The sequence below is a fragment of the Pangasianodon hypophthalmus genome, chromosome 1 (assembly GCF_027358585.1).
Source record: "Pangasianodon hypophthalmus isolate fPanHyp1 chromosome 1, fPanHyp1.pri, whole genome shotgun sequence".
Classification (NCBI taxonomy): domain Eukaryota; kingdom Metazoa; phylum Chordata; class Actinopteri; order Siluriformes; family Pangasiidae; genus Pangasianodon; species Pangasianodon hypophthalmus.
The window spans coordinates 25,342,594-25,369,688 of record NC_069710.1 but is presented as its reverse complement, the minus strand read 5'-3'; the positions used below and the strand labels follow the sequence as shown (position 1 = coordinate 25,369,688).

The 27,095-nt window shown below is 38.3% G+C and overlaps 3 protein-coding genes across 3 annotated transcripts in view; 2 read left to right on the top strand and 1 right to left on the bottom strand.

Moving 5' to 3' along the window:
- The first annotated feature begins 164 nt into the window (after positions 1 to 164).
- si:ch211-105c13.3 (uncharacterized protein LOC325758 homolog) lies at positions 165 to 10,901 on the top strand. Its single transcript, XM_026939726.3, has 3 exons — positions 165 to 324; positions 9,211 to 9,332; positions 10,378 to 10,901. Exons 2-3 carry the CDS (start codon positions 9,213 to 9,215, stop codon positions 10,531 to 10,533), a joined length of 276 nt encoding a protein of 91 aa, XP_026795527.1. The 5' UTR covers positions 165 to 324; positions 9,211 to 9,212; the 3' UTR covers positions 10,534 to 10,901.
- Positions 10,902 to 12,559: 1,658 nt separating this feature from the next.
- On the top strand, positions 12,560 to 14,369 carry s100t (S100 calcium binding protein T). Its single transcript, XM_026939725.3, has 3 exons — positions 12,560 to 12,684; positions 13,504 to 13,666; positions 13,766 to 14,369. The coding sequence occupies exons 2-3, from the start codon at positions 13,505 to 13,507 to the stop codon at positions 13,931 to 13,933; spliced, it is 330 nt and encodes a 109-aa protein (XP_026795526.1). The 5' UTR covers positions 12,560 to 12,684; position 13,504; the 3' UTR covers positions 13,934 to 14,369.
- A 1,065-nt stretch (positions 14,370 to 15,434) lies between these two features.
- The window catches only part of chrnb2 (cholinergic receptor, nicotinic, beta 2), a 32,505-nt gene continuing 20,844 nt past the window's right edge, over positions 15,435 to 27,095 (bottom strand). Inside the window, exons 3-6 of the mRNA XM_026939724.3 lie at positions 26,205 to 26,249; positions 23,120 to 23,229; positions 21,543 to 22,590; positions 15,435 to 18,917 (exon numbers count right to left, since the gene is read on the bottom strand). Coding sequence (XP_026795525.1) covers positions 18,768 to 18,917; positions 21,543 to 22,590; positions 23,120 to 23,229; positions 26,205 to 26,249 — 1,353 coding nt within the window. The 3' untranslated portion in view covers positions 15,435 to 18,767. The remainder of the gene's footprint in view (positions 18,918 to 21,542; positions 22,591 to 23,119; positions 23,230 to 26,204; positions 26,250 to 27,095) is intronic.

Below are 27,095 nucleotides of genomic sequence, written 5' to 3'. Positions count from 1 at the left end.
TGGAGCACTGTACATGTGACTTACAGGGAAAAAAACATATTATATTCATTTTTCACTACATCACAGTTCTACATTTGCACAAGTAGTAAGCTATTGTTGAAGAGTTGTGTGGTGCAGTCCAGCACTTCAGATGCACACATGGATATAAACTCCCATTCCTTTCTTCTCCTCCACCCCTGCTCTGAATGCGCACACGCCCAGTTATTTAATGAAAAAAACACTTGGAAAGACTTTGGGATTCACGAAAGAGCCACTTAAGGGCGTTGTACACACTCCTAGGCAGAGAAAAGCAGCACTACGAAACTTCAGCTTACAGAATCAGCAGTAAGTACAGACTTTTTACTGATTTATACGCTACTACTTTAGTCGTTTCCGTTTTTTTGTGGAATTTTGTCAGGCTACTGCTCAACACGCATGCGCGCGCCTTTAAAAAAAGAAAGAAAAGTCCGTGAACGTGTCATAAACACGGTACCATTTATGATAAGAGCTTAGGTCGTTTTCATGTTAAATGTGGTGGTGTGTCTTGAGGTGTCCGGTTCCTCAGCTCAGAAACGAGAGCCGCTACTCCTCAGAGTGCAGGAGAAACAGAAAACCGCAGCTCGTTACTAATTCAGCGCCTTTTCTCCTAACCATCCGTGTGTGACTGCAAACTCGCTTTCCCCTTCATTCTCTAAGAAGATGTGTGTTAAAGGGACCTCAGAGTCTGTTAAAAGAGATTTAACAAACAGCTCTTAATCCCTGTACAGCTGAACTCCAGCACCTCCTACTCTCATGTCCTAACACACTCCTGAGCTGAAGGGCCTCAGCAGCTGGATCAGGAGTTTCAGCTCTGAAACTGAACCTGACGGCCATTTCTGTGGAGAAAAAATGAATAAAATCCACCATAGCAAAACAGAAATGTTATATGGCCAGCCTACAGGATATGTTAACTCAGATTTGAGCAGCTTTTCCCAGTGCCCTTTCCCTGATCCACCCAAAGCCCCTTTTCCTCTTCATTCTCAGCTGGGGGAGAGGTGTGTTGGAAAGACCTCGATAACGGTACAGGCGCTTAACAGAGCTTCACAACTGCGTTTAGGCGTGTGCTCTTCATTCCTGCAGATCGCCCGCCCTGTAAAGTTCAACTCCAGCACCCCCAGGACTTCACTAGCTGAATCAGGAGTAAAAGATTTTGTTGGATCGTATACAAAGTTGTAAGAAAAGGTGTCTAACCCAGAACCGTAACTTTCCTAACTGTTCATATGAACTGATTCATGCAAATTGTATGCTACAGGAGCAAAGCCAGGCAGCCATGACTCACAACTGCATAAAAAAAAGTCATCATCCCCATGGTTTCTGTGTTTTATAAAAGGAAAATGTACCACTCTTTCACAATTTAAAAAAAAAAAAAAAAAAAGAGATGTACTTTTAGACTTGTCTCTTTGGGATATACCTAAAGGTTCTAACGGGCCAAGTTAAGGTGCGTGCTGCAAAAAGACAATTTAGAGAAGAACAAAATCAACAGAAATAGTTTGAAAAGTAGTTTTTTGACTCTCTCAGTCTCCAGAGCTGATCTGAAGAGGACAGTATATGACATGTGGCAAAGTTATAACAGATGTAAAGAGGATTTGCCAAGCAGTCAACGTTAGAAGTGATATGTGAGGAAGAACATGGGCGGGATTAAGGATCCACTTCAGAAGATTATAGAGACAAAGGAGATGCAAACTTTTGAACAAATATAACTTTTAACTTTTATAACTTATAACTTTTCATCATTAATATATTAATATAAATTGACTGTTTTGTTGTTTGTGATCATGAAACATTTGAAATCCTAAAGTGCTTAACTTCTTAAAAGGGTTCTACTTGTAACACTCTTTAGTAAAGAAACACTCAGCTGTACTCAATGTTGACCTGATGCCTAGGAGCGTTGAAGCTGTTCTGGCCTTACTACAATATTTTATATTAGTTTTCCACCCTTAAATTTGTCACCCATCTGGACATAATATATAGCACCAGTTAATGATATGTGATTTTCAGTTACATTTCAGGCATTCTGGATTATTAGCTCACAAAAGCAATGAAATGGAGTCATCTGTATGCTAAATATCCTTTAAAAGCAATAAGATAAAATAAGTACAATAGTGATATACTAGGACTCTTCCTTTCCACTCCTGAATAAAAGACACCAACTGGCTCTAACTAAAATAACCATAGGTATAGAAATAGTCTGAAAAACTAAATAAAGATTTGAAAAAACAGATCATAAATGGTTTCTGAGAAAATAAATCACTTTTTCTGACTTGCACAGGCAGTTGGTGCACCCTGGGAAAGTATTCAGCATGTCAGAGGGCTTTCTGAAAGAGAGGAAGGATCTTTTTGCAAACCTGTTTCAGTCATATTAAGCCCAGCCCAGTCACGCCCTCAGGTGTTTGTTCAGGCTAAACTAAGCTGTACTGCGGATCAGCCAAACCCATGAGGTATAGAGCTGGAGGAACAGGTCCTGCTGATTCCTCAACAATGGCGTTCATTCAAAATGTGCAACATCTGTTCATTTATACTGTACGTGAATAATGCAACAATGAATTTTGTAAGAGCAGGGACTAGTAAGGTGCTGAAAATCCATTGCCTAACAAATTTTAATAAAGTGGTGGGGATCTTTAAGCAAGGTATGATAAACCCAGTAAACAGTAAAGTCTAGCTAAATGTAATATGTCACTTTACATATAGCCGGATTTAATATATAGCCAGATTTTATTATGCCGAAGGTGTATCATTAAAAAGTAATGGTAACTAATCCTAATACACTATTCTGAGGTTGTGTAATCCTTTAGAGTATATCATTCATGATGTGTAGCAAAGTTGTCTTCTTTTTGTTCTTTATTCTTGTGTAAAATTTCTGGATGTATAACCTCCTACCCCTTTCAAGCAGAAACCACGAAACCTTGCATATCACTTCCATTTCTGCCTGCTCAGTGCAGACATGATAGAGCTGAGTACAAAAGTTTGCATGCCCCATGTTTTTAAATAGAAGAAAACAAAAATGTTAATATACTTTATTATTTATGCAGAGATTTTTGGCAGATTTGCAACACTCCTAGACATAAGGCAAGATTAGCTTGTCTCCAGCTTGTCTCCAGACCTGGTTTGAAAAAAAGCGTGTATGGCATTTTACAAAATTATAGTATGTCAGGAAAAATGAAATGATCGACGAAGCAATTATACCAGAATTAGAACAGACATGTCAGCTACAGTATTACAACTGGGAGGATACAAAGATGTTCAGAAGAAACAAAAGAGGTTGGAGGCAGTTAAAGGGAAAGGGTGGGCATACAAGTTAACAGAAAATATTTGTATCATATTCAGAATGTAAGATGCAAACTTTTTAATGGATATTTTGATGCTCTTTCCACTATTAATATCGTAACTTATGCTATTTGATTTAGTGTTAAGCAACAAAATAATGTCTTCTTGGTATAAACTAAATTTCTTTGTTTTCTTCATTTCATCCAGGCTATACAATTTTTTTGCCCTAAACTGTATATGCATAATAGAATGTTTACAAACTACAATCATCACAGTGTCCTTCACACTAAAGTGTACTGAGACCTTTAACACTTGAAGCAACTTACATTTTCAAACTTGAAGCTTCTCTGTTATGGAAATAAGATTAAGTAATAAGACTCCAGTAATAAGACTCCAAAAGGACTCCAATAGCCATTGGTCATTCATCTGTTCACCCACTGTTACACTGCTTAAGGTTGTAAAACTGGATGCATATCATTCAATGGATTAAAATTTTTGAATGAAGATCTACATCAATGTAGACTGAAATGGTGTCTGTGACTGGTAGTTATTGGGACACCTTGAGGAGAAGGAAGGAAAAGCAGGTTAACACAGACAGAGAGGCCACCCAGAGAACCACTAGGCGGTAGTCAAGCCACTTTAGACCACTTCCCAACCCAGTGCATTTCAATAGATTTTTTATTTCAGACAGACATTCATTTAATGTTCCATTCATATTTTTAATACATTTACATCAAATTACATTTACAATACATACATTCATGAGAACAATATACAACTTGGGACCAGTCAAGGTCTAGTAAAGATTACCAAAATGTTTCTCTAATACTACTTTTCTTTAACCCTCCTCTTCTGTTCCCTAATTCAACAATAGATTCTCTTATGGCAGGTACATGGACAAGTGGGAGTCGGATGACAGGAATAAAAATGATTTTTGCTCTGTAGTTACAAGGAATCAGATGTTTTAAAAAACTTTTATGTCACATTGTTAATCTGAGGTCAAACTAACCTGTAATACACATACATACATACATACATACAGTATACTTCATTTAAAACAAATCAAAGAGATCAGTTTCATGTTTCATGTGTTAATCAGAGAAATTAAAATGGGTTAATTAAACATGTATGGTTATTGTTAACCCCTTATTCCCAGGTCCAGATTTAAATTTCTCAGTCTCAAATATTTCCTACTAGTTTCACTGCCATTTCTGAATAATTCATAGTAGTTACTAAATAATATGCTTTAAGATAGTTGACCGAATAATACAGTGGGACTCCAGGGGCTTACAAAGATTAAGTTCAGCTTGTCCAGAGTGCTTGGGTTACACTAGCCATCTCACCCTATTGTTTTTGTCAGACTGTAACCTAAATTCTGCCTGAATTTAAAAGCTTAATGCTTTCATTACATGATAAGTATTATGTGTCTCCCACTAATTGCTATCACATATGGAAGTGATAAATCATCCTGATTAAGCAAACTGTCTTTGTCTGGCCTCATCTCTGCGTTTATATCCTCAGTAATTATTTATAACTAAATGACACTTTGTAAGAGTCATTTGCTTGCATGGCACCCACTCACATCAAACGGCTAAGAACTATGACACCACCTCAGAGCCACAGTAAACACATTGTGCAGGTTTTTTCTGCGCATCTTTAAATAATGCGCTCCAGGTTTGCTGATAAGATCAGTGCTTGTGATGAATCTAGTGTCTCTGGTTGCCTGCTTCTTTCTTTTTTACTCTCTGTCTGTGTGTTCGCTGACTCTAATTAGGTTAATAGAGGTGCAGCAGTAATCGGCAGGCACTGCTATGTCGTGTTAATGTTAATCGCTCAATGTTTGTCTTCATGTGGGACGTCTGTTAGGTGGAATTTTACCTCACAATTGCTATAGGATTACTCCCTGCCCTGTGTCACACACAAGTGTTATTCAACTAGGCCTGCGTGTGCATTTTCATTTGCTTTGTGCGTACTGATAGATACAGTCCTCTCCAAAAGTACTGGAATGGCAAGGTTTTTGCTATAAACTGAAGACATTTGGTTTTGAGATCAAAACATGAATATGAGACAGTAGATCAGAATTTCAGCTTTCCTTTCCTGATATTTATATCTAGATGTGTTAAACCACTTAGAACATGGCACCTTTTGTTTGAATCAGTGGTAGCTCAGTGGTTAAGATGTTAGACTACTGGTCAGAAGGTCGTGAGTTCAATCCCCAGCACTGCCAAGCTACCACTGCTGGGCCCTTGAGCAAGGCCCTTAACCCTCAACTGCTCAGATGTATAAAAAATGAGATTAAATGTAAGTCGCTCTGGATAAGGGCGTCTGCCAAATGCCATAAATGTAAATGAATCTACCCATTTTTAGTGATCAAAAATATTGTCCACGTGTGCCCTGTTAGACTGATTGTTTAAACAGTTAATAGCTCTGAGTGCCTACCTTAGGATTTGCCTACCTTAGGCTTCATTTGTTGTTAAAAAGGATAAACCAACATGAAGACCAGAGAGCTGTCTATGGGAGAAATGCAAGCCATTTTGAAGCTGAGAAAAGAGGGAAGCCAATGCAACAATTTGTTGTACACTGGTGTACAACAACCAGACATTGTACAGGCTGGCCAAGTAAAATAGCAGCAGTTGATGACAGAAAAATTGTGAGAGCTGTAAAGAAAAGCACAAAAACAACAGTCAGTGACATCACCAACAAACTCCACAGGGTAGGGGGGAAGGTATCACAGTCCACTGCCCACAAGATGCAAACCACTCATCAGCAGTAAGAATCGGAAAGCCAGATTAGAATTCGCAAAGAAACACAGAGATGAGCCACAAAAGTTCTGGAACCAGATTAACCTCTACCAAAGTGATGAAAAGGCCAATGTGTGGAGGAACAAAGGATCTGCTCATGATCCCAAACATACAAGCTCATTGCTCAAGCACAGTGGAGCTAGTGTCATGCCTTAGGCTTGCATGGCTGCTTCTGGAACGGGCTCACTAATCATTATTGATGATGGTAGCAGCAAAATGAATTCAGAAAGATACAGAAACATTCTGTCTGCCAATTTACAGAGAAATTCATCCAATCTAATTGGGAGGAACTTCATTATGCAGCAACATAATGACCCAAAACACACTGCCTGGAAAAGCACCACAAAAGAAGAAAGCAACAGTTTGGTGACGTCAGTGGGTTGCCGGCTTGATGCAGTTATTGCCATCAAGGGATATGCAACCAAATATTAAGTGTTATTTACTTTAATTTACTTTAACACAATCTGTTTCTATATTTTTGCTCACCTATAATTTTACTCACCTTGGGTGGTCTGCCACCAGTCTGGATGTAAATACCAAATTCTGATCTACTGTTTATATTCATCTTTCGATGAATGTACAGCTCAAATGTCTTCAGTGTATAGCAAAAACAAAAGAATTGGCCTTGCCGTTCCAATACTCTCAGAGGGGACTGTACATACACTTAATTTAAAAAAATGAGTGAATGCAACTGGAAGTTTATGACTATCTAGAAATTGCAATTTTTCACTGACAAATGAACAATATGACAGAAATAGCACAGAGTCGATCATATTCAGTCTCATTTATTGTTCATATTTGTTAAGGTTGGATCTTTCTAAATTCTGTAGTTGTATGGCATGTGTGTGTGTGCTTCCACTAATTTTGCAATGTCTTTGGATGGACAAGTTGGATGAAGTGCAAAAAACACTCAAATTAAATAATAAATTATTTGCTATTCCTTAATATTTAATGGATGGTATAAAGATATGAAGTAAGGTACCTTTTGTTGTTTCTGTGTCTCTTTTGTGTGTATTTGTGTGTTAGAGGTAAGAAGTGAGCGTGGTTTGCGCTTCCAAGGAGGAGTGCCTGTGTAGGCAAAGTGTGTGTGTGTGTGTGTGTGTGTTTTGTCAGGAGTAGCGACAGTAACAGACAGGCAACAGGCAATCCCTCAAGTAATATGAGCTCATACCATGCTGGTGGCCCAAGAGGATAGAGTGTCTGTCCAAGATCACAGGTTCTATTGTGTCTCAGTATGGACTCATTGAATGTTTCTCCAACCTCCACCAGGCTTCTTAACTATTCTTGCATCACTGCACTCCTCCGGTCTCTCATTTTTCACATACTAGCCTCCCTACAGCCCCTAAGCTCCAAAGCTAGTTACGTATGTCAGTGTGGTTCTGTGAATCCCCAGGGGTGGTGAGAATCACCTGAATACCTTCTTGTGCATGTGCATACTCATGCCCAGACCTTTCACAAAGACAAGGAACCCTGGTCAGTCATAGAACCCCCATTACATAACACACCTGGCACTCATCCTAATCACCAGGGGTGCTGAGAATCACCTGAATAACGTACTGTACAGTGCCATGAGGAACTGACACACCTTAGGACTTACTAGAAAGGTGTTTGGAGAAAGTGAAAGTTGGGCAACAATGGGCAGAATCAGTGGTAGAGATGGAAAGGCATACAGTAGATGACCCGTCATGGGCTAGTGCATCCTGTCCCAGCAGGCTGTCCAACTCTGCTATGGAAAACCACAATCATTAAACCATTGCTTCCGTACAAGATAAAGAGTGCAATCAATGTGATGGTCTTTCCTGCTTAAACAATGGAACAGACTTAGCTCCTATCACAAACAATTCTAAATGTAATATTTCTTTTTCTTTATAAAATGAAACACACTACTTAATTTTTAGAGTAACAAATTATGAAGCAGTGTTCATTCAGTGTGGGTGTGGTTTGCTAAACCATTTCATTTGATTTGTCTTTCTATACCTTTTTGCATATTCTACAAGAAATTGTTAAAGTACAATATTAATGCCTTTTAAAAATTGGTCAATAAATATAGTACTTCTAAAATAAAAGACATCACATTATACCATGATAGTACCAACATTTTTGGCAATACCTCCCTATTAGTACTAGGTACTCAGAACCTATTAGCTACTATTATTAACTGTCTTCTATTCTTAGACTGTAGCCTTCTCTGCCTTCTTATTACACTGCAAAAATGGCATCTCAGCATGCGGAAATACCTTAAATATAGTCAAATTTATCTAGTATTTCCTATTACAAGATTACAATAAACCAAATATAAAATGATTAAAGCTAGCCATTTGAAATAGTTTACAAGCTTGAAATAGTCTTGTTTTATTGGCAAATGATTATGCTCATTTTAAGCATTTATTTCTAAAAAGAAACAAAATTATCTGCCAATAAGAAAACTATAAGCTTGAAATGAGTAATAATGTCCAGAAATAGGTTTAATGATCTTATATTTGGTTTATTGTAATCTTATAATAGGAAATACTAGATAAATATTATATATTATATTCATGATATATACACTTGTGAAGATGACATTTTTTGCAGTGTACTCCTTTCTGTCTTGCTGCAGTTATAGTGCCTTCTCCTAACTCCTAGCAGTCAGCTATCAGACCGATATCAAATTGACATCTAGATAGCTAGCAATCATTAACTGTGACACGTTATGTACTGCTTCTTTAAAATGTGAAGGTTGTCTGACTCTGAAGCCTTTTATGAAGTGAAATCGGTTCAATTTATAATTTTTTTGTAAATATATAGCCAGACATTCCCTACTTATAGTACATCGATTAGTACAAACTCAGTATATTTACTACTAATTAACTTATTACCAGTTGTAGTTTGTACAATTTATCTCAAACCATGCTCAAAAGGGCAAAATTAAGGAACAAAAATTTACAACAACTAAAGACACCCGACCCACCTGAAACAAAAAAGCCCTACTTTAACCTCATATTTATCTAAGAATCTATTTTACTTTTCTCTCCCAGTACTTATGCTTATTACTGGTCAGTCACTGGTCTTGGTCAGTTTATATAATGCTTTTCTGTACTCCTGTTCTGTTTCCTCAATCTACATTTTTTTCTCTGTATTGCACTAGAGATGGAGTCAGCTATCAAGACTGTGGTTGGGCAGTTCGTGAGTTCGGCCCGTGGCAAAGAGAGTCTCAACAAGGACAATTTCCAAAAACTGGTCCAGCGTCAACTGGGGAACATCATGGCTGTAAGATAGTCTCTTGTGTTCACACTACAGGTTGGAAATTCATGTCCTGGGAGACAAGTAATATAGAGTGTAGTGTTCACCCTATAATTTACTCATTTGCACTCATGAAAGCCATTAAATTAGCTGAATTGATGATGAGGTTAAAACACTACACTCTAGAGACTGAAGTCTGATATTCCTGGTCCACACTTATCATCATGCTACCTCAGCTATACATCTCATTAATATTGACATTATATCTAATACAAGCCCTTCTCAGCCATGCTAGTGCTGCTTTTTTAAAATTCAGGGGCCGTATTCACAAAGAATCTTAAAGCTATGAAAATCTCCTAACTGGCCAATTTCTTCTCTCATTTTATTGGGAGAAAATGACTGTTCTTTTGGCATATTTTGTGTGATAAATCATACTAATGTATTCCGATGTTAAATTGTGCACCTGCTACACAAAATGCATAAAGGTTGGCAGATCTTTACGCATGACAACGCTTTTTATCTTTTAACTGAATGTCTGCAGTGACTGATGTAGACGTCTTCACAGTAATTTCATAAATGAAATCCTATGCACAATGTTTTATTACAAAAATATAATATTTAAATGAAGGTAAAAAAAAGCACACTATGGTATATTCTGTTGCTTAAGGACTGAAAACACAAATCCTGTAATTTGCCAAAAAAATTAGTCATGTGAGCATTTTGATTATTATTATTAGCATAGTTGACACTTTCATTGTAACATTTTTTAATTTTTTGTTATTTTGGGGTTTTTGTTTATGAGTTTACTATGCTACTATATCAGCCAATCACTGTCCATATTAATTCATGACACACTCTTTGTAAATATTATCCTTGAAACTCTGCTCAGCCATAACAGTCCTCTAGATGATTCCTCTGATACTTCTCACGTACTTCATACTTCTCCATTCAGACATATTGGTCTTCTGTCTCTATGCTGATGCTTGTCTAATGCTTGTCTCCTAGCTCTGAATTGAATGAGAACCATGGCATTTAGAAGTTACTAATTAATTCCCTTACTTCTTTGACAAAGGACACAGACAGCTCATCGGCAGTAAAGGATATGATGCGGGGCCTGGACGAGAACCAGGATGGGAAGGTCAGCTTCCAGGAGTACATGACCCTGATTGGCTACTTGGCCAACTCACTGAGCGAAAGTAAAACCAAAACTCAGACAGCCACCAACTAAGACCTCAACACTCAACAGCTGACCGACTTCGCCATTGTGTACTCCAATATTGCTATAAACCTGGCAAAGCAAGCCCACTGTGTATGCCCACAATATTTTTTATGCTTTTTTTTTTTTACACAGCTGCCTAAGTCAGTACTGACATATCTACAATAATTACTAACACATTGTCCTGTGGAGAGTAAATGTTATCCAGTGTTAATTTACTACCTGCTATATGCCGAAATGATGTACACTGCTCTCAGCCATCACTCACAGTCCTATGAGAAATGCAGCATAGCTGGACTGAGCACTGATGCTACAATGACCTTAAATATTGTTTTGTACTTTGGAGATATTGCATGGAAATAAAAAGGTCAAAAATCAAATTGTTTCACTCTGCTCAGTCAACTGTCTGAAATGTGGAACCAGAGAAAAAGAACATTTTTTAAGATGATCTTTTCGGTGCAAATTATTAAATACTAGAAAATTAACCCTGACAAAATACAAAAAAATATATCAGAATTTTCCAAATGATTGATATTATGCTTCTTCAGGAGCAAATTATACTAGCATAAGGACATGGAATATCCTTCATACCCTCCTGTTATTCAGCTTTAAATGAAAATTGGGATTAGTTTATTGACACAGAGTATAGGAATTATACAATGTACATTATAAATTGTTGTGATTTTGCAATAATGTTGTTCTTTAAAAGCTCCATTTGCTGCAATATCAGCTAAATCTTCATTTTACACTTGACATATATAAGGAAAGCTATGTTAATGCTGTATCAAGACTAGTTAATTGCAGATGATATTCACATAAAATTTGACCTTGCAGTAAACACTGACGTAATGATTATCAAGGTAGTAGCAGCAATAAACAATTTATACGGCAACTGGTAAGAATCCAGACAACTGTTGCCCTGCATAAATATAGTACCTGTGTTGCTATACGTGGATCATTTGTTCATTAGCATATGGAGACTTTACTCTAGCACATGTCCCCCCCACCACACACACACACAAACACAAGACAGACACATTGTATTTCACCAGGCTATCCATCCATATCTTTTCTTGCAACACAATACCTTCAGCCATCACAATAAACATCTCTTTAATTAAACACCACCTCATCTGTGCAGTTTGTGTGTGTTTGCGTTGTGGTTTTATATCTTTATGGGACGCAAATGTCCCTACAGACGAGTGGACTATTTTACAGTTGTGACCTTGTGGGGAGATTTGACTGATCCCCATGAGGAAAGGGTAGGTGGTGTATTTTATGCATCTGACCCCAGTTCAGAGAATAACAAATGTACCACACTGGGCGGAGAGAGAGAGAGTGAGTGAGTGAGAGAGAGAGAGAGAGAGAGAGAGAGAGAGACTTATTTAAATAAATGTTACAATTCTGCCATTAAAGGCTAGTTAAAATTTTATCAGCTTTATTAGTGCATCATTTTCTTAATAGGTAACACTCAATTTAAATATTATTGATCTGAAATTACATCTATGATCTTATTGATCTAAAATTACAAATTATGTTTTAGATTGCAGTTTTGTACTTGGTTAGATGTCATGTGAATAAATTGTCAGTAACGAAATGGAAAAAGAACGCAGTACACAGAATAATTACACATAAATCCAAACTTTCTTTACTGTTTTTATGGCCTGGGTGGAAGAGTGATGTCTGTGATTAAGACATCGATTACAGCACTTAATCATTTAGATCAGCATGCTGCACTATCACCATTCTAAAAATTTAATGTGACAAGTGCCTGAATGTATAACTACACCTTAGTGGCCCTGATGGAAGTGACGTGTTCCCTTTCCATATAAGGAATGATCTATTTACAGCAGTAGTAGTGATGGAAAATAAAGACGAGCCTGTGATCTGAGCCTTATGTTTTAATGATGTGTTTTCGGTCTTTAGAGACTGAGAACATGGGATGAATGAATGAGTGTAAATAGAGAGGGAGGAGAGAACAGTGACAGGTGGGGAGAGGTATTGAAATGATGGAGAGAAGGAGACGGAGGAGGAGGGGAAGAAGTGGATGAGAGGAGGGCAAGAGCAGTATATAAGACACAGTCCGCCTCGACTTCCTTTACACAGCCACTAGCTTCTCTTTTTCTTCAACGAAAGTAAAGGGAGCACTCTTCTGACACTCAGGTAAATGGATGGATGGATGGATGGATGACAGAGACTGCACAAAGTGGCACTAACAATACAGTTATATACACATTTTATGTACGTGTATATAATTACATACAATACAGTTAGATATAGTTATAAAGTTAAGTGATTGAGTCTGGTTAAAGATAGAATATTTAATAATTGGATATAAATGGATTATACTGAACCACATGTGATTAGCATTGCCTGTTCTGCTTTGTGACAGACTGAAATATTTAATATTTAATGCAGTTTATGATGATTTGTTACAATGTTATTTTAAATAACTATTACTAACTATAAAATAACATAATTCCTAACTATTAAATAACATAATTGCAATGTTAATCAGACTTTAATATACTTGTCCTGGATGTAATAGTGATTCACAGAACCAATCTAAATTCCTGGCTGTGTGTATATTTGTGTGTGTGTGTGTGTGTGTGTGTGTGTGTGTGTGTGTGTGCGAGGCTTCTTATCTGACCCCAGTGCACTGAAGCTTAAACTGAGTTCATCTTACACTTGGCCTTGGTAGTTTCCTTCTCTGCTCTCTAGGTTCAGAGTGTGTTTTCTCAGTTTAGGATTTCACGCTTATCAGCAGGCTCACATTTCCCTTATCTAGTTAAAGTCCTCCTCCAGCATCATCAGCCCTTATTGCTAGTGTTTAGGGTTCTGCCCAAATAAACATCTTTTGACCTGTTTCAATAATTAGTAGAGCCCAAATATAGAGGTTTCAAGATTACGCTGAGACTTTAACACATTAACCTTCTCTGAGTGAGTAAAGCAATGCTAAATTTCTGTTTTTTTCTCGCACAGAATGTCTACCCTGAACTCGGAGAACGCCTCCACACTGGAGAACGCCATGCAGCTGATGATCCAGACCTTCCATAAGTACTCTGGTAACGAGGGAGACAAATACACACTCAGCAAGAGTGAGCTCAAAGATTTGCTTACCCAGGAGCTAGGAAACTATCTGGGGGTAAGAAGATGCTAGATATCCATTTTATTGTATAGGTATATACTTTGTCTTTGAAATAGCAGAAAACACTTTTATTAAGTGGAGCTCTCACATGAACAGAATGCACAGGACAAGGATGCTGTAGAGAAGGTGATGGGCGACCTGGACTCAAACAATGACGGTGAGGTGGACTTCACAGAGTTCGTCATCCTAGTCGGCGCACTCACCGTGGCCTGCAACGACTTCTTCCAGGAGTACAATGCAGAGAAAGGTGCTAAGAAGGAGTAGACGCTGTTTCATCTCTCTGAACTAAAGCTAACAAATGACCACTGAATGAAAAAAGGAAAAAAGGAAAAAAGCTGACAGATTAAGGGATATATGTGTATACCAATCTACGCACACCAATACCACCAATGTATAATTCTACACATAATGGGCCACAAAACACATCTGTTGGTGGGCAGTGGTCATACGGAAGTAAAATATAAATTAGAGGGAGTGAAATCCAGTCCAGTGATGGTCATTGTTGATTATGTGTATATTGTCACTTCATTTTCCTTTCATTTTTATTAAAAACCTTTTTGTGTCTGTTCATTATCTTCAGCATTATAATAAAGATCACATTTTAAAAGCACAATTAATTATCCACTGTGATTTTTGTCCTATATGACAAGTTTTTGTTTTGTAACTGGCAGAAGCTATAGTTTTAACCTAACCCTTCAGTTGCTAACCCTTCAGTTGCTAACCCTTCAGTTGCTATCTTCCTTCACAGACTGAGGATAATGGGATCCCAGGTGTTAGACTGCTTTACAAAGCTTACATACAAGTTTATACTGGAATCTATAGCTTTCACACAAACTTCACATTCAGAGATCTGTGCAAATAGTGGTGAGTTAATACCAGGTGGGGAAATTAACAAACTACAGTACATGTACTCTCATTACAAGACTTGCATGGGTTACTATAATGGTGCTTTTTTGAGTACAGTTAAATTGTAGTACTTTTATTTGCGTTTTTGTTTTAAAAAATATTCAGCATCACTGCATTTATTTTTGATTACCATTACACAGTAAAAAAATGAATAATGCATTTAACCTCAGAAGTCTGTAAGCCAAATAAAAGATAGCATCTGCAAATTCTAAATAATTCGAGAACCCAATCAAATTATAGAAGTTTTCTGATGAAAGTCTGTATTTCAGGCACCAAATGCTTAATCAGCAGCAGCAATATCTCACACAGTGGAGACAGATGAGCACCCCGGCCCAATTTATCTGGATTCTTCAGGAATCTTTAAATGCTTCAAAGGAAACAGCATGATAATGTGCAAATAATGCAGTGGAGATATAAGAGATACAAGCATTTCACAGCTCTATATTAAACCTATATATATATATATATATATATATATATATATATATATATATATATATATAACCTATATATATATATATATATATATATATATATATATATATATATAGTTATATATATATATATATATATATATATATATATATATATATATATATATATATATATATAGTTACATGTATATGTAGCTAGAAACATGTAGCTAGTTAGCTAATGAACCTAGCAAGCTACTGAAATTCCAACAGCATTTGGCTACGTCAGCTAGCCATCTAACATTACCTTCCTTTATACTGTTTGATTTATGGTCATGATGTTTGTCATGATTATTATTATTAAAAAAAAAAAAAAAAAAAAAAAAAAGAATAGAAAAAACATTTTCTGATTAGTTTATTAGTTATTAGACAATTATAGGCATGTAATAAGTTATAAAATAAGTTATAAATTAGTTACTCAAGTAGTTTTTTGTTAACCAGATGATTTATTCTTACTTAAGTAGTTTTCTTGATCACCACTCAAGTGAATTATTACAGTAGCAGTTCTTTTTCTCAAGTCAGTGTGGTTTGTACTCTTTCTACCACCGGTTAATAGAGAAATTTTGCACATTGGTATTCATACCTCAGATGTAACCATGAAACGATTAATTAATTAAATATCTTCCATGTAAAATCCAAGGAAAGGACATTGGAGATGCATCATAGTCGCTTAGCATAAGAACTGAATTTTAAATGGATAAAATTATGAACTATACTTACGTAAAGTGAGCTGTAAGTGTCATAAATGAAGGCTTGCTCAACTTCTTGCTCAAATCATGGGCACATTTATTTTACAGGAGAGCACATTAATCTAACAAAATCACTGCCATTATTTTATTAATTCAATAAATCCAAATAGTAAATTAAAAGGGCCTACAACCAGGCATTAGTGTCTATTTTTCATGTCCTGTCCAGTCACTGGCTTTAGCTCTCAACAGTAGATGCACACTGTTTTTCACCCCTGTTTAAGCTTTATGATTTCTGCTGCTGTACTTCCAGTTCATCCTGTAAAAGAATAAGATGTACTGAATGAAGCAGTAGACTCGTATTATATGTTTATTTTAATGCTTACCATTTTCTTACCATTAGTTCCCTCCTCTTTTTTTTTTTTAAAGATGTCTCTGTAAGTTTCTCTATCATTTTTTATCCCCCAATTTTTTCAGGGTTACTGGTAAGTGCTTGTTTTTAAAGGTGGTGGTCAGGATTCTAATGAAAAACCCATCTCGGATGCTCCCACACAAGAAAATTTGGCAGCCTTGGAGGCATGAATTTGGTAATTTTACTAACCTGAATGGGCTGCTCAGAAAACTTTAGCACCTGTGAACACTGATTCTGAATATGCATACATATTGAAATATCTTTTGAACTTAAGTATTTGCTGACGTAAGTAGCGAATTCTTAATTCCTAATACAGCCCAAACCGAATAACTTTTATACATTTTCATATATATAATAACTGAATATGTTGTAATTATTGCAAAATCAGGCAAGTTTTTTTGTATAATACACAGGATGTCACAGAAAGAAAACATATATTTTCCCAGTATATTAAAAAAAAAAAAAAAAAAATGACACTTGAACTGGTTTAGAGACATGACCATGCAAACAAAGTTCCTGTATTTTAAGTTATGGATCTACTAAATTTTACTGTGAATCTGAGTTAAGTAGAATTAGCTTGGCATTAGTCAGTGTGGTTAGAATATACTCAAAGTGGCACCAGTTATGGTACAGTACATACTGGAGTTACGCTACTGAAATTCAGCACACTGGACTGAATAGCTGTTTCCCTTCTACTAGTGCAACTTCTTCTTATGCAGGAATCAAAAGGTCTTAAGAAAACACTGTACTCACTAAATTCCAAGAAGAAATTTATAAACCTTTTAAGTAGACACGCTTAAATCAGATACACACATAAAGTAATGAACCTCCAGACTTTATTGAACAGATTATGATAAAGTGAGGGGTCAGGCAGAGGAATAAAGGTGTGAGTCCGGTGAGGGAGTGTGTGTGTTTGAGTGTGTTTGTGTGTGTGTGTGTGTGTGTGTGTGTGTGTGTGTGTGTGTGTGTGTGTGCGCAGGATGGGGGGTGGGGGGTTGGGGGGGGGCTGCATAGAGCTGCATCTTTATTTGCCAGCATAACACATCTCTTGGCAAGTATTTGATGCTAATGTAGATAAAATAGAAATATGATACAATTCCTTTTTCCTTTAGTCATTTGAAGGAAGGTTAAGGTTACTTTAGAAGATTGGAAACATGACCTTCTATCCCTAAGGCGATGATGCAGAAATATATAAGCAGGAGACTCTGAGGACAGTGATGAATCACCTAAGAGGGACACAGGAACACAAAAGTGGACTTGTTCTGAAAATACTGTCAGCTATGTATTTTCAATGTTTTCAATCTTCGATAATAAGCTTTAGGAAAGATCAGGTTTAGAAAATGCTGAAAAATAGTAACAGGTTATTACTGTGAAAAACCGCTCTGATCAAGACACTTGCAATGAGCGAACCCTACAGTAATCGTACTTCACAGGCAAGTGAATTATTAAAATTCATATAAATAGTGTTTATGATACAGAGTATAATGATACTAGGATATCTCTCTAATGTAACTTTGAAGGCAGGGGATCAAATAAAGGGAGAAGATTAAAGCAATGAGATAGATACAGTTGAATGGAGAGGATGGCAGTGGTGCAGACGGGGTTATGGTACAAACATAGTGCAGGAGTGTATTGTTACCCACCACCACAAATGAGAGAGTCCCAAAACATTAATAATACACTGTGTGTGCTCCACCATTCATTCATAGCAAATGACAATACACATTACAGCTGCACAAGGAGTCAAAACATGTAAAAGGAAAGGTGAGAGTAGAGGAGAGAAGGAAAGGAAAAGAGGAACTTAAATCCAATATGCATATCACAGCTATAAAGGATCTGATAATTTTTTTAAATCTAACCTCTTTATCTATTCAGTCTGCCTCTATTTTTCCTTTACCTCCATTTTCATCACAATTTTATATCTAGAATATACACAGCTTGTCATTCATTGCTATCCATTTCTCCCCACTGTGTATCACTGTGTATTGTCATGAATGTTATACTTTAAAACACATTCTGTTTATGTTAATAGAATAATACAGTATTACCTCAAAGCCTAAAATGAGCATTCAATTGTGTTCTCACACAGAAACGATGACATTGGTATTGTATGTGCAATGCGCTATAGCATGTAGGCCATAGACTAGGAAAAATTAATCATACTGGAAATTTTTCAGAATAGGTGGAATTGAATTTTCACTTAAACCCATCTCTCCTACAGTAATTAGCAGTCACTAGTCTCTTGAGGAAGCTGTATGCTCGCTAGCTGTCACACGGTGGAGCTCGTGGGTGAAGATGGCTCAATCTAGCAGGCTGCTTGCAGAGAATAACACTGGTTGGCTGGCAGAGTGAAGTGTGCTCTCTCCCTGATTGGCGTGCTTATTTTGTCACTCAAAAGAGAGGAGGAAGGGTGTTGGATGAGAGGTGCTTCGCATTTAAAAAATTGCTGTGTGGTTATTGAGTGTGTTTAGATATTCCAAAAAAAGGTCTCCATATAAACCTAGAGGATTATGGCTGAAGAGCAGTCTAGAGTCAAACACAAACCCATCTCAGTTCCCCTCAGCGTGAGCTGTCACTCCTCCCTCCTCTCTCCATCCTGTGATGTGGGGGTCTCTGATTGGTCAGCCAGGCGTGTTAATGACAGTCTTGGACGAGTTCTGAAAGAGAGGCTGCAGGAACATCCCCACTGTGCCAAAGACACACACAAAGACGAAGATCCAGAGAAAGAGGCGATCAATCACCATGGCAACATATTTCCAGTCCTCACTCACCTGTGAAAGAAATAGCGACAGCAGAGTGAAGAGAGGGGGTAGGGGATATGGAGGATTTGGGGCATGTGCAGAAGTGAAACGGAATGTGAAAAATGTGATGAAACATAAGGAGAGAAAGATCAAAGGAGGACAAAAATGAAAAAAGTAAGGTGAGAAGGTGTAGAGTGACAGATGTTTTGAAGAGATGAAATGAAAAGAGTAAGAGAACAGGGTACATGATTAAGCATTGATTGAGGAATGTGTTAGAGTGAGAGAGAGAAAGACAGAAGGAGAAAAGAATAAGAGAGAGATCAGGGTCAGGGGTTGGATTACAATGTGCAGACACTTCATTCCACCACAATGCTCTGATTGGGTGAGACACTGTAGGGCTGGAACTGTAACCATGAGAATGGCTGAGAGAGGGGCTTGGGATGGAGATCACCACTAACCGTGTGGATGAAGTGGTGCTTAGGTTGACATGATGAACAGATTTACTGCACTCTTAAGGCTCTTATATACACTCACTGGCCACTTTAATAGGAACACCTGAACACCTGCTTATTCATGCAGTTATCCAATCAGCAATTTGTGTGTGGCAGTGGGGGTGTGGTTTAGCGGTAGATTGTGAGTGGACGGGGGAGTCAGGGAGAAAGGAGAGAGCTGACTGCAGATTGACTGAGAGCTGATTTCTTTCCTCTGTGTCACACGGTGAAAGAGAGACAGCAGAACACATGCACAGATTTGCGCAGAGACATGAACAGATGACTGTTTTGTATTTATATTGTTTACATTTGACTAAGCCACTATAAGAGCCTAAAGCATGCCCATCCTGGCCACAACAGACTGTCATTTTTTTTTTTAGCCGAGAAGTTTGAAATGGTAATAAATTACATTTCTGTCACAACTCCAGTCTCTCCCACCTATTTTTCTGAGATCCTGAGGTTCTCTTAGGGCTACAATGCGGTAGCAGCATAATGCATAAAATCATGCACATATGGGTCAAGATCTTTAGCTTATGTTCAAACAGTAAAATGGGGACAAAATGTAATTGCAGTCACTTTGACCGTGTCATGATTGTTGGTGCCAGATTTCCTGGTTTGAGTATTTCAGAAACTGCTGATCTCCTGGAATTTTCACACACAACAGTCTCTAGAGTTTACACAGAATGGTGCGAAAAGTGAATAAACACTTAAATGAACACATTAGTGCTGCACCATATAGATAAAAGATCATATTGCAATTACTATACAGTATACTGCTACAATATGCAGACAGAATGCAATAATTTTTATCTTTCTTATTAACATACATATGTGTAAAAGTGTGTGTAGTGTAAAAGTGTAAAAAGATACATTTAAAAAGGACCGGCCTTTGTGAATATTAAACAAATATGTTATTTTAATCCCTGTAATGTGACTTCCTTCACTTTTATGCACACAAACCTGCTATAAGGAAGATGTGAATGAATTTTGCTAGTGTGTACTTCCATAAATATTATCTAGTTTGCTAATGATTGAGATGAAGATGAAATAATGGTATTATTGAGTGTTCTAAAATTGCACTGAGGTCAAATGTTTTGATAATTGTTAAGCAGTGACAAAAGCATGAGAGCTAAGCTAGTTTCAAAGTTTGACCTCACTGTCATTTTGTAGGTGGGTTTGTAAAAGTTAATTGGATATCCCAGGTAAGCCTACACTCTTAAAAAAGGGATCCTTGAGAGTTCACTGAATGGTTAAGGGTTTTTCAGTATTTGTATGTTCCCATCATAAATGTCAATAAATTCAAAGCAAGCACTGACTTGCAATGTGTACACTACTAGAAGAAAATATTCAATCTAGCACCTTAAAATGTTCTTATGTTTGCCCTTTTTGGGCAAGCCCCTGAAGTTGTTGTGTTGGTACAATTTTCCCTTTTAGCAGAAGCCTTTTTCTATATCTGAAATGAATCAACATCTCCCAGCCTCCCATCTCTATTTCTAAATGCTCTTATGCTAAAACACTCAGACTGCTTGGCAGAGATAGTACTAGCAGTAAACAATATTCTGGCATTGATATTGATGCTTTACTGCAAAGTTCCCTGAAAAATCTCTGAGGTGGGAAATTTGCTGTCTAACATATATATGCCTTTCACCAACGGTTCAGAATAAAACCTCTTCCAAGCTACAACCTTTAACTATCCAAAGAATTCGACATGTACAAATACTGTGTGTGTTTGTATGTGCGTGTTTGAGAATTTTCCCAATTCCCCAAATAGAACCAGCGGATTCTAAAAGGAGAGAAGTTTCCTCTTCCTCTGTGTCACATGAACAGTGTCCTATTCAGCAATACAGCAGCAGTGCGTTATTACTTCAGCTATACCACAGAAGCGAGTCCTCAATGAGAGGAGGTTTAGCTCTTTTATAGTTGGGTGTAAACAATAGAACAATTTCTCGTAGGTTACAAAATAATGAATATTAATAAATGTATAGAAAGGGCATATACAAGTTTCTACATCTCTTTAGTAGGCTTCAGAAGGTGGTTCCCTATAACCTTGAGCAACTAATCTGCTAAGGAATACTCAATGAAACAATCATAATATAAAACCAGTGATAAAAGAGATAACACAGAGAAACAAAATTCTCCAACAATGTATAAGATCATGACTCACGCTGCGATCATCATCTTCACACTTCATGTGGTTGGCAATGAAGCGCACTCCCTCCACAGCTTCCTCAAAGCCTGGGCATGCCTGGCCCAGAAGGCCCTGAGGAAGAGTAGTAGGAGGCTGCTGCTTTGCCCGTGGCAAAGCCGAGGTGCCTTCTCTACCCTCACGACCTCCGTCCCTCAGACCATTCAATCCTTCCATGGAATCTCCACCACCTTCACCTACTTCTCCTCCAAACTGCTTGACTGAGGCCCGATTGACATAGCATGTGCACACCTCACCACTCTCCTGGCCAGAGATGCCAAGTTTCTCATTAGCACGGCGCCGTTGCCGTAGCTTTTGGCGCTCGCTGCTGTTTCTGGGCTGTCGCATAAAGAGTAGGGCAGGAAGCTTATCAAGGAAGACCACCCTGACCCACGGGGGCATGGTGTGGGTAGTGGGTGAACGGTGGTGCACGTTGAGCACACACACACTAGTGACAATGGAGAATGTGACAAGCACCATGGTGAACATCAGGTACTTGCCCACAAGTGGCACATCCAGAGATGTAGGTGGCACAATCTTGGAGATGAGCAGCAAGAAGACAGTGAGTGCTAGCAGCACGGATATGCATAGCGTCATCTTCTCACCACAGTCCGATGGCAGGTAGAACACCAGAATAGCCAGTGATGTGATCAGCACACATGGGATTATCAGGTTGATGGTGTAGAAGAGTGGCTTGCGGCGGATGATGAAATCATATGTGATGGCCACGTAGGCTGGGTCTGATGGGTTCTCATTGCGACGCCCAGGCAGTGCAATGATGTCCCACTCACCACTTGGTGTGAAGTCATCCATGCTGGCCACATCGGCACGCAACACCAGGTCCACCTCTGTGCGGTCATACGTCCATGAGCGGAAACTCAGAGTGCAGTTCTGCTGGTCGAATGGGAAATGCTTCACCTCGATCTTGCAGGCACTCTTGTAGATTGCTGGTGGCAGCCAGAACACACTGCCATCATATGAGACTACAGCGTTGGAGTAGAAGGACACTTCATACATCCCATCAGCACTGGAATAGAATGAGAACAGGTAGTTGAACTTTCCTCAGTGGAGTGGAGAGAAGTGGTCTATGCTAATTAAATTTAGTTTGGGGTAGTCATGTGTCAGTATACTGTTTTGTTAAACGTCATACTAATAATGTTATACTATGTAAGTACATGTGATGATGTCACAAAAATACACTGTTTCTAGGTGTGCCACATCCATTATGGCACAAGAATTTTGCTAGAATTGCTATGAGTGATCTGTAACTAAATCCTTTAATACTGATTTGTAATCATGTATATTGATGTACCAAAAACCATGATACTGCCTTGTATGTTGAATTGTGAACTGTCAACTCCCAGTCTAAATTATTTATGAATTATGGTTATTTAAATGCAATGTATATGGATGTGTATTGTGTTACAATAGATATGGAGAAAGTGATGATTTGGATACAGTAAAAATAGGTAAGTGTAAATTGGTAAATAGTGATTGAGTAAATTGCAGGTACGAACACACACCACCCAGATGACTAAAGGTCTATAAAAACTCACTTGTTGTAGAGGACGACATCTGGCAGCCAGATGTGTTTGGAGGGAAGGCGTACCTTCTTCATGCCATCGAACTTATCTGGGTCCCATATGAGACGGTAGTCCTGCCACTCCTGAGCAAAGCCAATCAAAATCCACCATTCAAATTCAAATAAGTGACATAAGTTTTAATAAACAATGTTAAGAAAGCTGTTATACAATTAGAAATAAGAATTATTCAACTACTTGTGGTCCACGTTGGTAGTGCAGTGCATGCAAAACATAAAGCTCAGTGTCTCACCAGGTTTCATAAATTAGTGATTTTGTACCTAGTGATTTTCAGTCTAGTTGTTTATTATAATCTTTCAGTCATACAGCTGACAAGCACCCCTGGACATAAAATCCGCTGTGCTGATATAGGTCTGGACATCGTATTCAAATTCCATCAGTTATCACCGTGCTCAAGAAAGCCAGCCAGTCTGGCAGGACGTGCTTAGTGCTGGCATCGAGACTGTAAACAATGATGGATTAAGCAGGCTGGGCTGAAGGCTAGGCTAAGGCTAAACCCTCACTGACCAGCACTACCTAGCATCTTCCTTGCCAATAAAGAACAAATCTCTGACAAACAATCTAGATAAACTACAGCTTCAGATTACATGGAAAATGCTTATAGACTGCAATGTTATGATTTTAATGGAAACTTGGCTCACTGGTAATACGCCAAGCAGTGTGATTGAGCTCTAAGGACGTATCATCTTCAAAACAGAAAGGAGAGCTGTGGACTCAGGTAAAGGCTATGATTGTATCATTGTAAGCAAGGCTTGGAGTACAGAGAGTGCTGTTATTGAGACACACTGTTTTGCTGATATTGAGTTGCATTATTAAGTGTAGACCCTTCTACCAGCCTTGTGAATTCACATGTGCCATAATCACTGCAGTCTATGTCTCTACGCAAACTAATGCTGTTAACCATGAAAGAATATGTGCCATAATCACTGCAGTCTATGTCTCTACGCAAACTAATGCTGTTAACCATGAAAGAACATGGTGCTGCTACTTATTTAAAATATGCCTGTACTCCTCAAATTATATCTCCTATCCCACAAGAGGAGACAGCACATTGGGTCATGTTTATACCAATGTTACTGCAGTTGGCTGGGGTCTTCACTGACATTTTCAACCTGTGCCTACCCCAAGCAAAGGTCACCATCCGCTTCAAAACAACGACCACTGTGCCAGTGCCGGAACATACCGTACCATGCCATGACCCTCAATGACTTCCTTCCTGTCACCCTCACTGCTGTCATCACCAAGTGTTTTGAGAGGATGGACTTCCTTACTAACAGAATGCAGTCTTTTAGGCTTGACAACCACACCTCCTTCACCCTTATACTTAACACCAGAGTTCCACAGGGCTGCATGCTTAGCTGTCTCCTCTACTCCTTTTTCACTTACAACTGCGTACCTGTTCATGGCTCCAAATTCATAATCAAGTTTGCAGATGTCACCATGGTGGTAGGCCTGATCAGCAACAATGATGAGATGGCCTACAGGAAAGAGTTCCAACACCTGGAGGTGTGGTATGCTGACAACAACCTGGCCCTCAACACCCAGAAGACCAACATGCTCATCATGGACTACCAGCAGACCTTTAATATCCTGGGTGCCCACATCCCCAAGGATAAAGAAGGCTTGACAGCATCCATACTTCCTGAGGAGACTGAGAAAAGCTCATCTGCCTACTAGGATACCAGTGAACTTCTATTACTGTATCATTGAGAGCATACTGACGAATTGAATCTCAATGTAGTACAGCACCTATTCAGACTCTGACTGGAAGTCCTTCCAGTGGGTAGTGAATACTGCTAAACACATCACTGATACCCAACTAACTCTCCATTGAGAACATTCATCACAAACACTACCTATGGAGGGTGAGAGGCATTATCAAGGACATTTCTCACCCCAACCATAGACTGTTCACTCCTCTCCCATCCGGGAGCAGGCCAAGGAACAGCTTCTTCCCATTGGCTGTCAATCTGCTAAACTTCTCACAACAGCGCTAATCCTTCTTCCCCCAAACCCCCAATTGCTCTTTGCACATACACTAACTATATACAGTTTTGCACATTCTTCAATTTGCACTTTATTCTCAATTGTACTGTACCGTCTTTGGATTCCACTGGAATGTTGACTTATTAGTATATACCATTCAATTTGCCCCTACGTTCAATTGCACTGTCTTGGATTACACTAATTTATGTCTCTGGAGTCATGTTTACTCATATGTCATGCCATTTGCAATGTTTGTCAGTTTGCACTTTACTGCCATGCTACCTCACTTGTCTCTTTCTTGCTATATCACTCAGTGCTACTTTGCTATTTGCACTCCTGGTTAGATGCTAACTGCATTTTGTTTGCTTTGTAATTGTACTCTGCACAATGACAGTATAATCTAATCTAATCTAATCTAATCTTATCTAATATATTCAGAAATATAATCTCAGAATTATTAGTATTGCTCATGCTAAGCAGTGATGATGGAATTTTCTTGATTAGAAAGTTAGAGAAACTACATGATGCTACAACCTTTGATAGATACTCTGTCAAACCATTAAAAGCTATAACTAAAAGCTGTCATCTTAACACCTACACACATACAGGATGGGGAGGGGGTATGAATGTCTAGCAATATTGATGGTCACTTAGCATACATCCTGTTTGGCCTTGATCAGAAAAGTGCCATTAAAATAATTTAATTTTAGCTTTCACACCCACACACAGAGCTGAGCAGAGTATATGGCAATCACTGTTGTAAAGGCAGTGTAGCAGTGTTTTACTGACAGCAGGCAACACTCCTGCCAAGCCAGATTTTTAACCATGAAGAACATGATCAAACGATTCAGCTCTGAGTATGTGTATATGTGTGTGTATGAAGTGTGTGAGCAAATAGCTGGCACTTCCCACCACAGCTCAGGTGCTACTGCCCCTCGGTTAATTCATGCATGCATGTGTGTTGATATGTACATGTGTGTGTATGTTTGTGAGCATGAAGAATGAATGGTGGTAGAGGTGGAGGAAAGGGATGTGTTTGTAAGTAGAGACTGACCTGAGTGAGCCAGACGTTCGTGGTCATGATCTGCTCTCTCTCATGCTGTTAACACACAGACACAGATAAGAAAAGCATTTTGTTTAGTCATAAGTAAATGTGTAACAATGTAAGCTTATCATTAAAATGCCAGTGTAAAATTAGCACCTGCAATAAAACTACATCAACAGAATCTCAAGAAGCACATTAATTATTTATATATAAATTTGGATATAATGAGTATAATATGACACTAACAATAATTACATTAAAGCAACATAAATAAGATCATAAATGAGGAAAAGGAAAATCCATTAGTGATTATGCTGTAGTTTTAAGCTTAGAATCAGTAGGGCAACATTCTAAAATATCAATTCATTCCACACTCAGGGCTGACCAAACCCTTAGAGATCCATTACAGAGCATTAGCTTTAAGCTTGCAGCCTAGGTAACACACCTTGCGATTTACAGTGCACTAAAGGCACAGAGGATGCAACAGTCAATGCAATTAGCAGACAATGTTCAGTGAGCACTATAGTAAAAATGCCAGTGAGAATAGAAGCCAACTCAGTGTCAGTGTTCTGTTACACACCAGTGTGAGTGTCGAACCTTTATTATGTTTACACAATCCCCATTTATTTAATAGTTTGTTAAGTAGTCAGTAACAGTCACAGAATAGCACAGGTACCTGAGTAAAGCAGTTAATTACTAAACATACATTCATCATCCACTTTATTAGGAACACCTGCACTTTCATGCGAAAAACAAAAAAACATCCTGTGAGTGGAGGGTCTGCAGGCTGAAACATCTGAGAGAGAGATCAGACAGCTCCGAGCTGAAAGGAATGGTGGATGGGCTACAACAGCAGAAGACCACATCAGGTTACACTCCTGTCAGCTAAGAACAAGAGTC

What these genes read in the sequence shown, in the direction of transcription:
- si:ch211-105c13.3 (XM_026939726.3), top strand. Translation starts at nt 9,213, where the DNA reads ATGGAGTCAGCTATCAAGACTGTGGTTGGGCAGTTCGTGAGTTCGGCC. An exon ending in AACTGGGGAACATCATGGCT is followed by an intron (nt 9,333 to 10,377) that starts GTAAGATAGTCT and finishes TCTTTGACAAAG; the next exon opens with GACACAGACAGCTCATCGGC.
- s100t (XM_026939725.3), top strand. Translation starts at nt 13,505, where the DNA reads ATGTCTACCCTGAACTCGGAGAACGCCTCCACACTGGAGAACGCCATG. An exon ending in AGCTAGGAAACTATCTGGGG is followed by an intron (nt 13,667 to 13,765) that starts GTAAGAAGATGC and finishes TCACATGAACAG; the next exon opens with AATGCACAGGACAAGGATGC.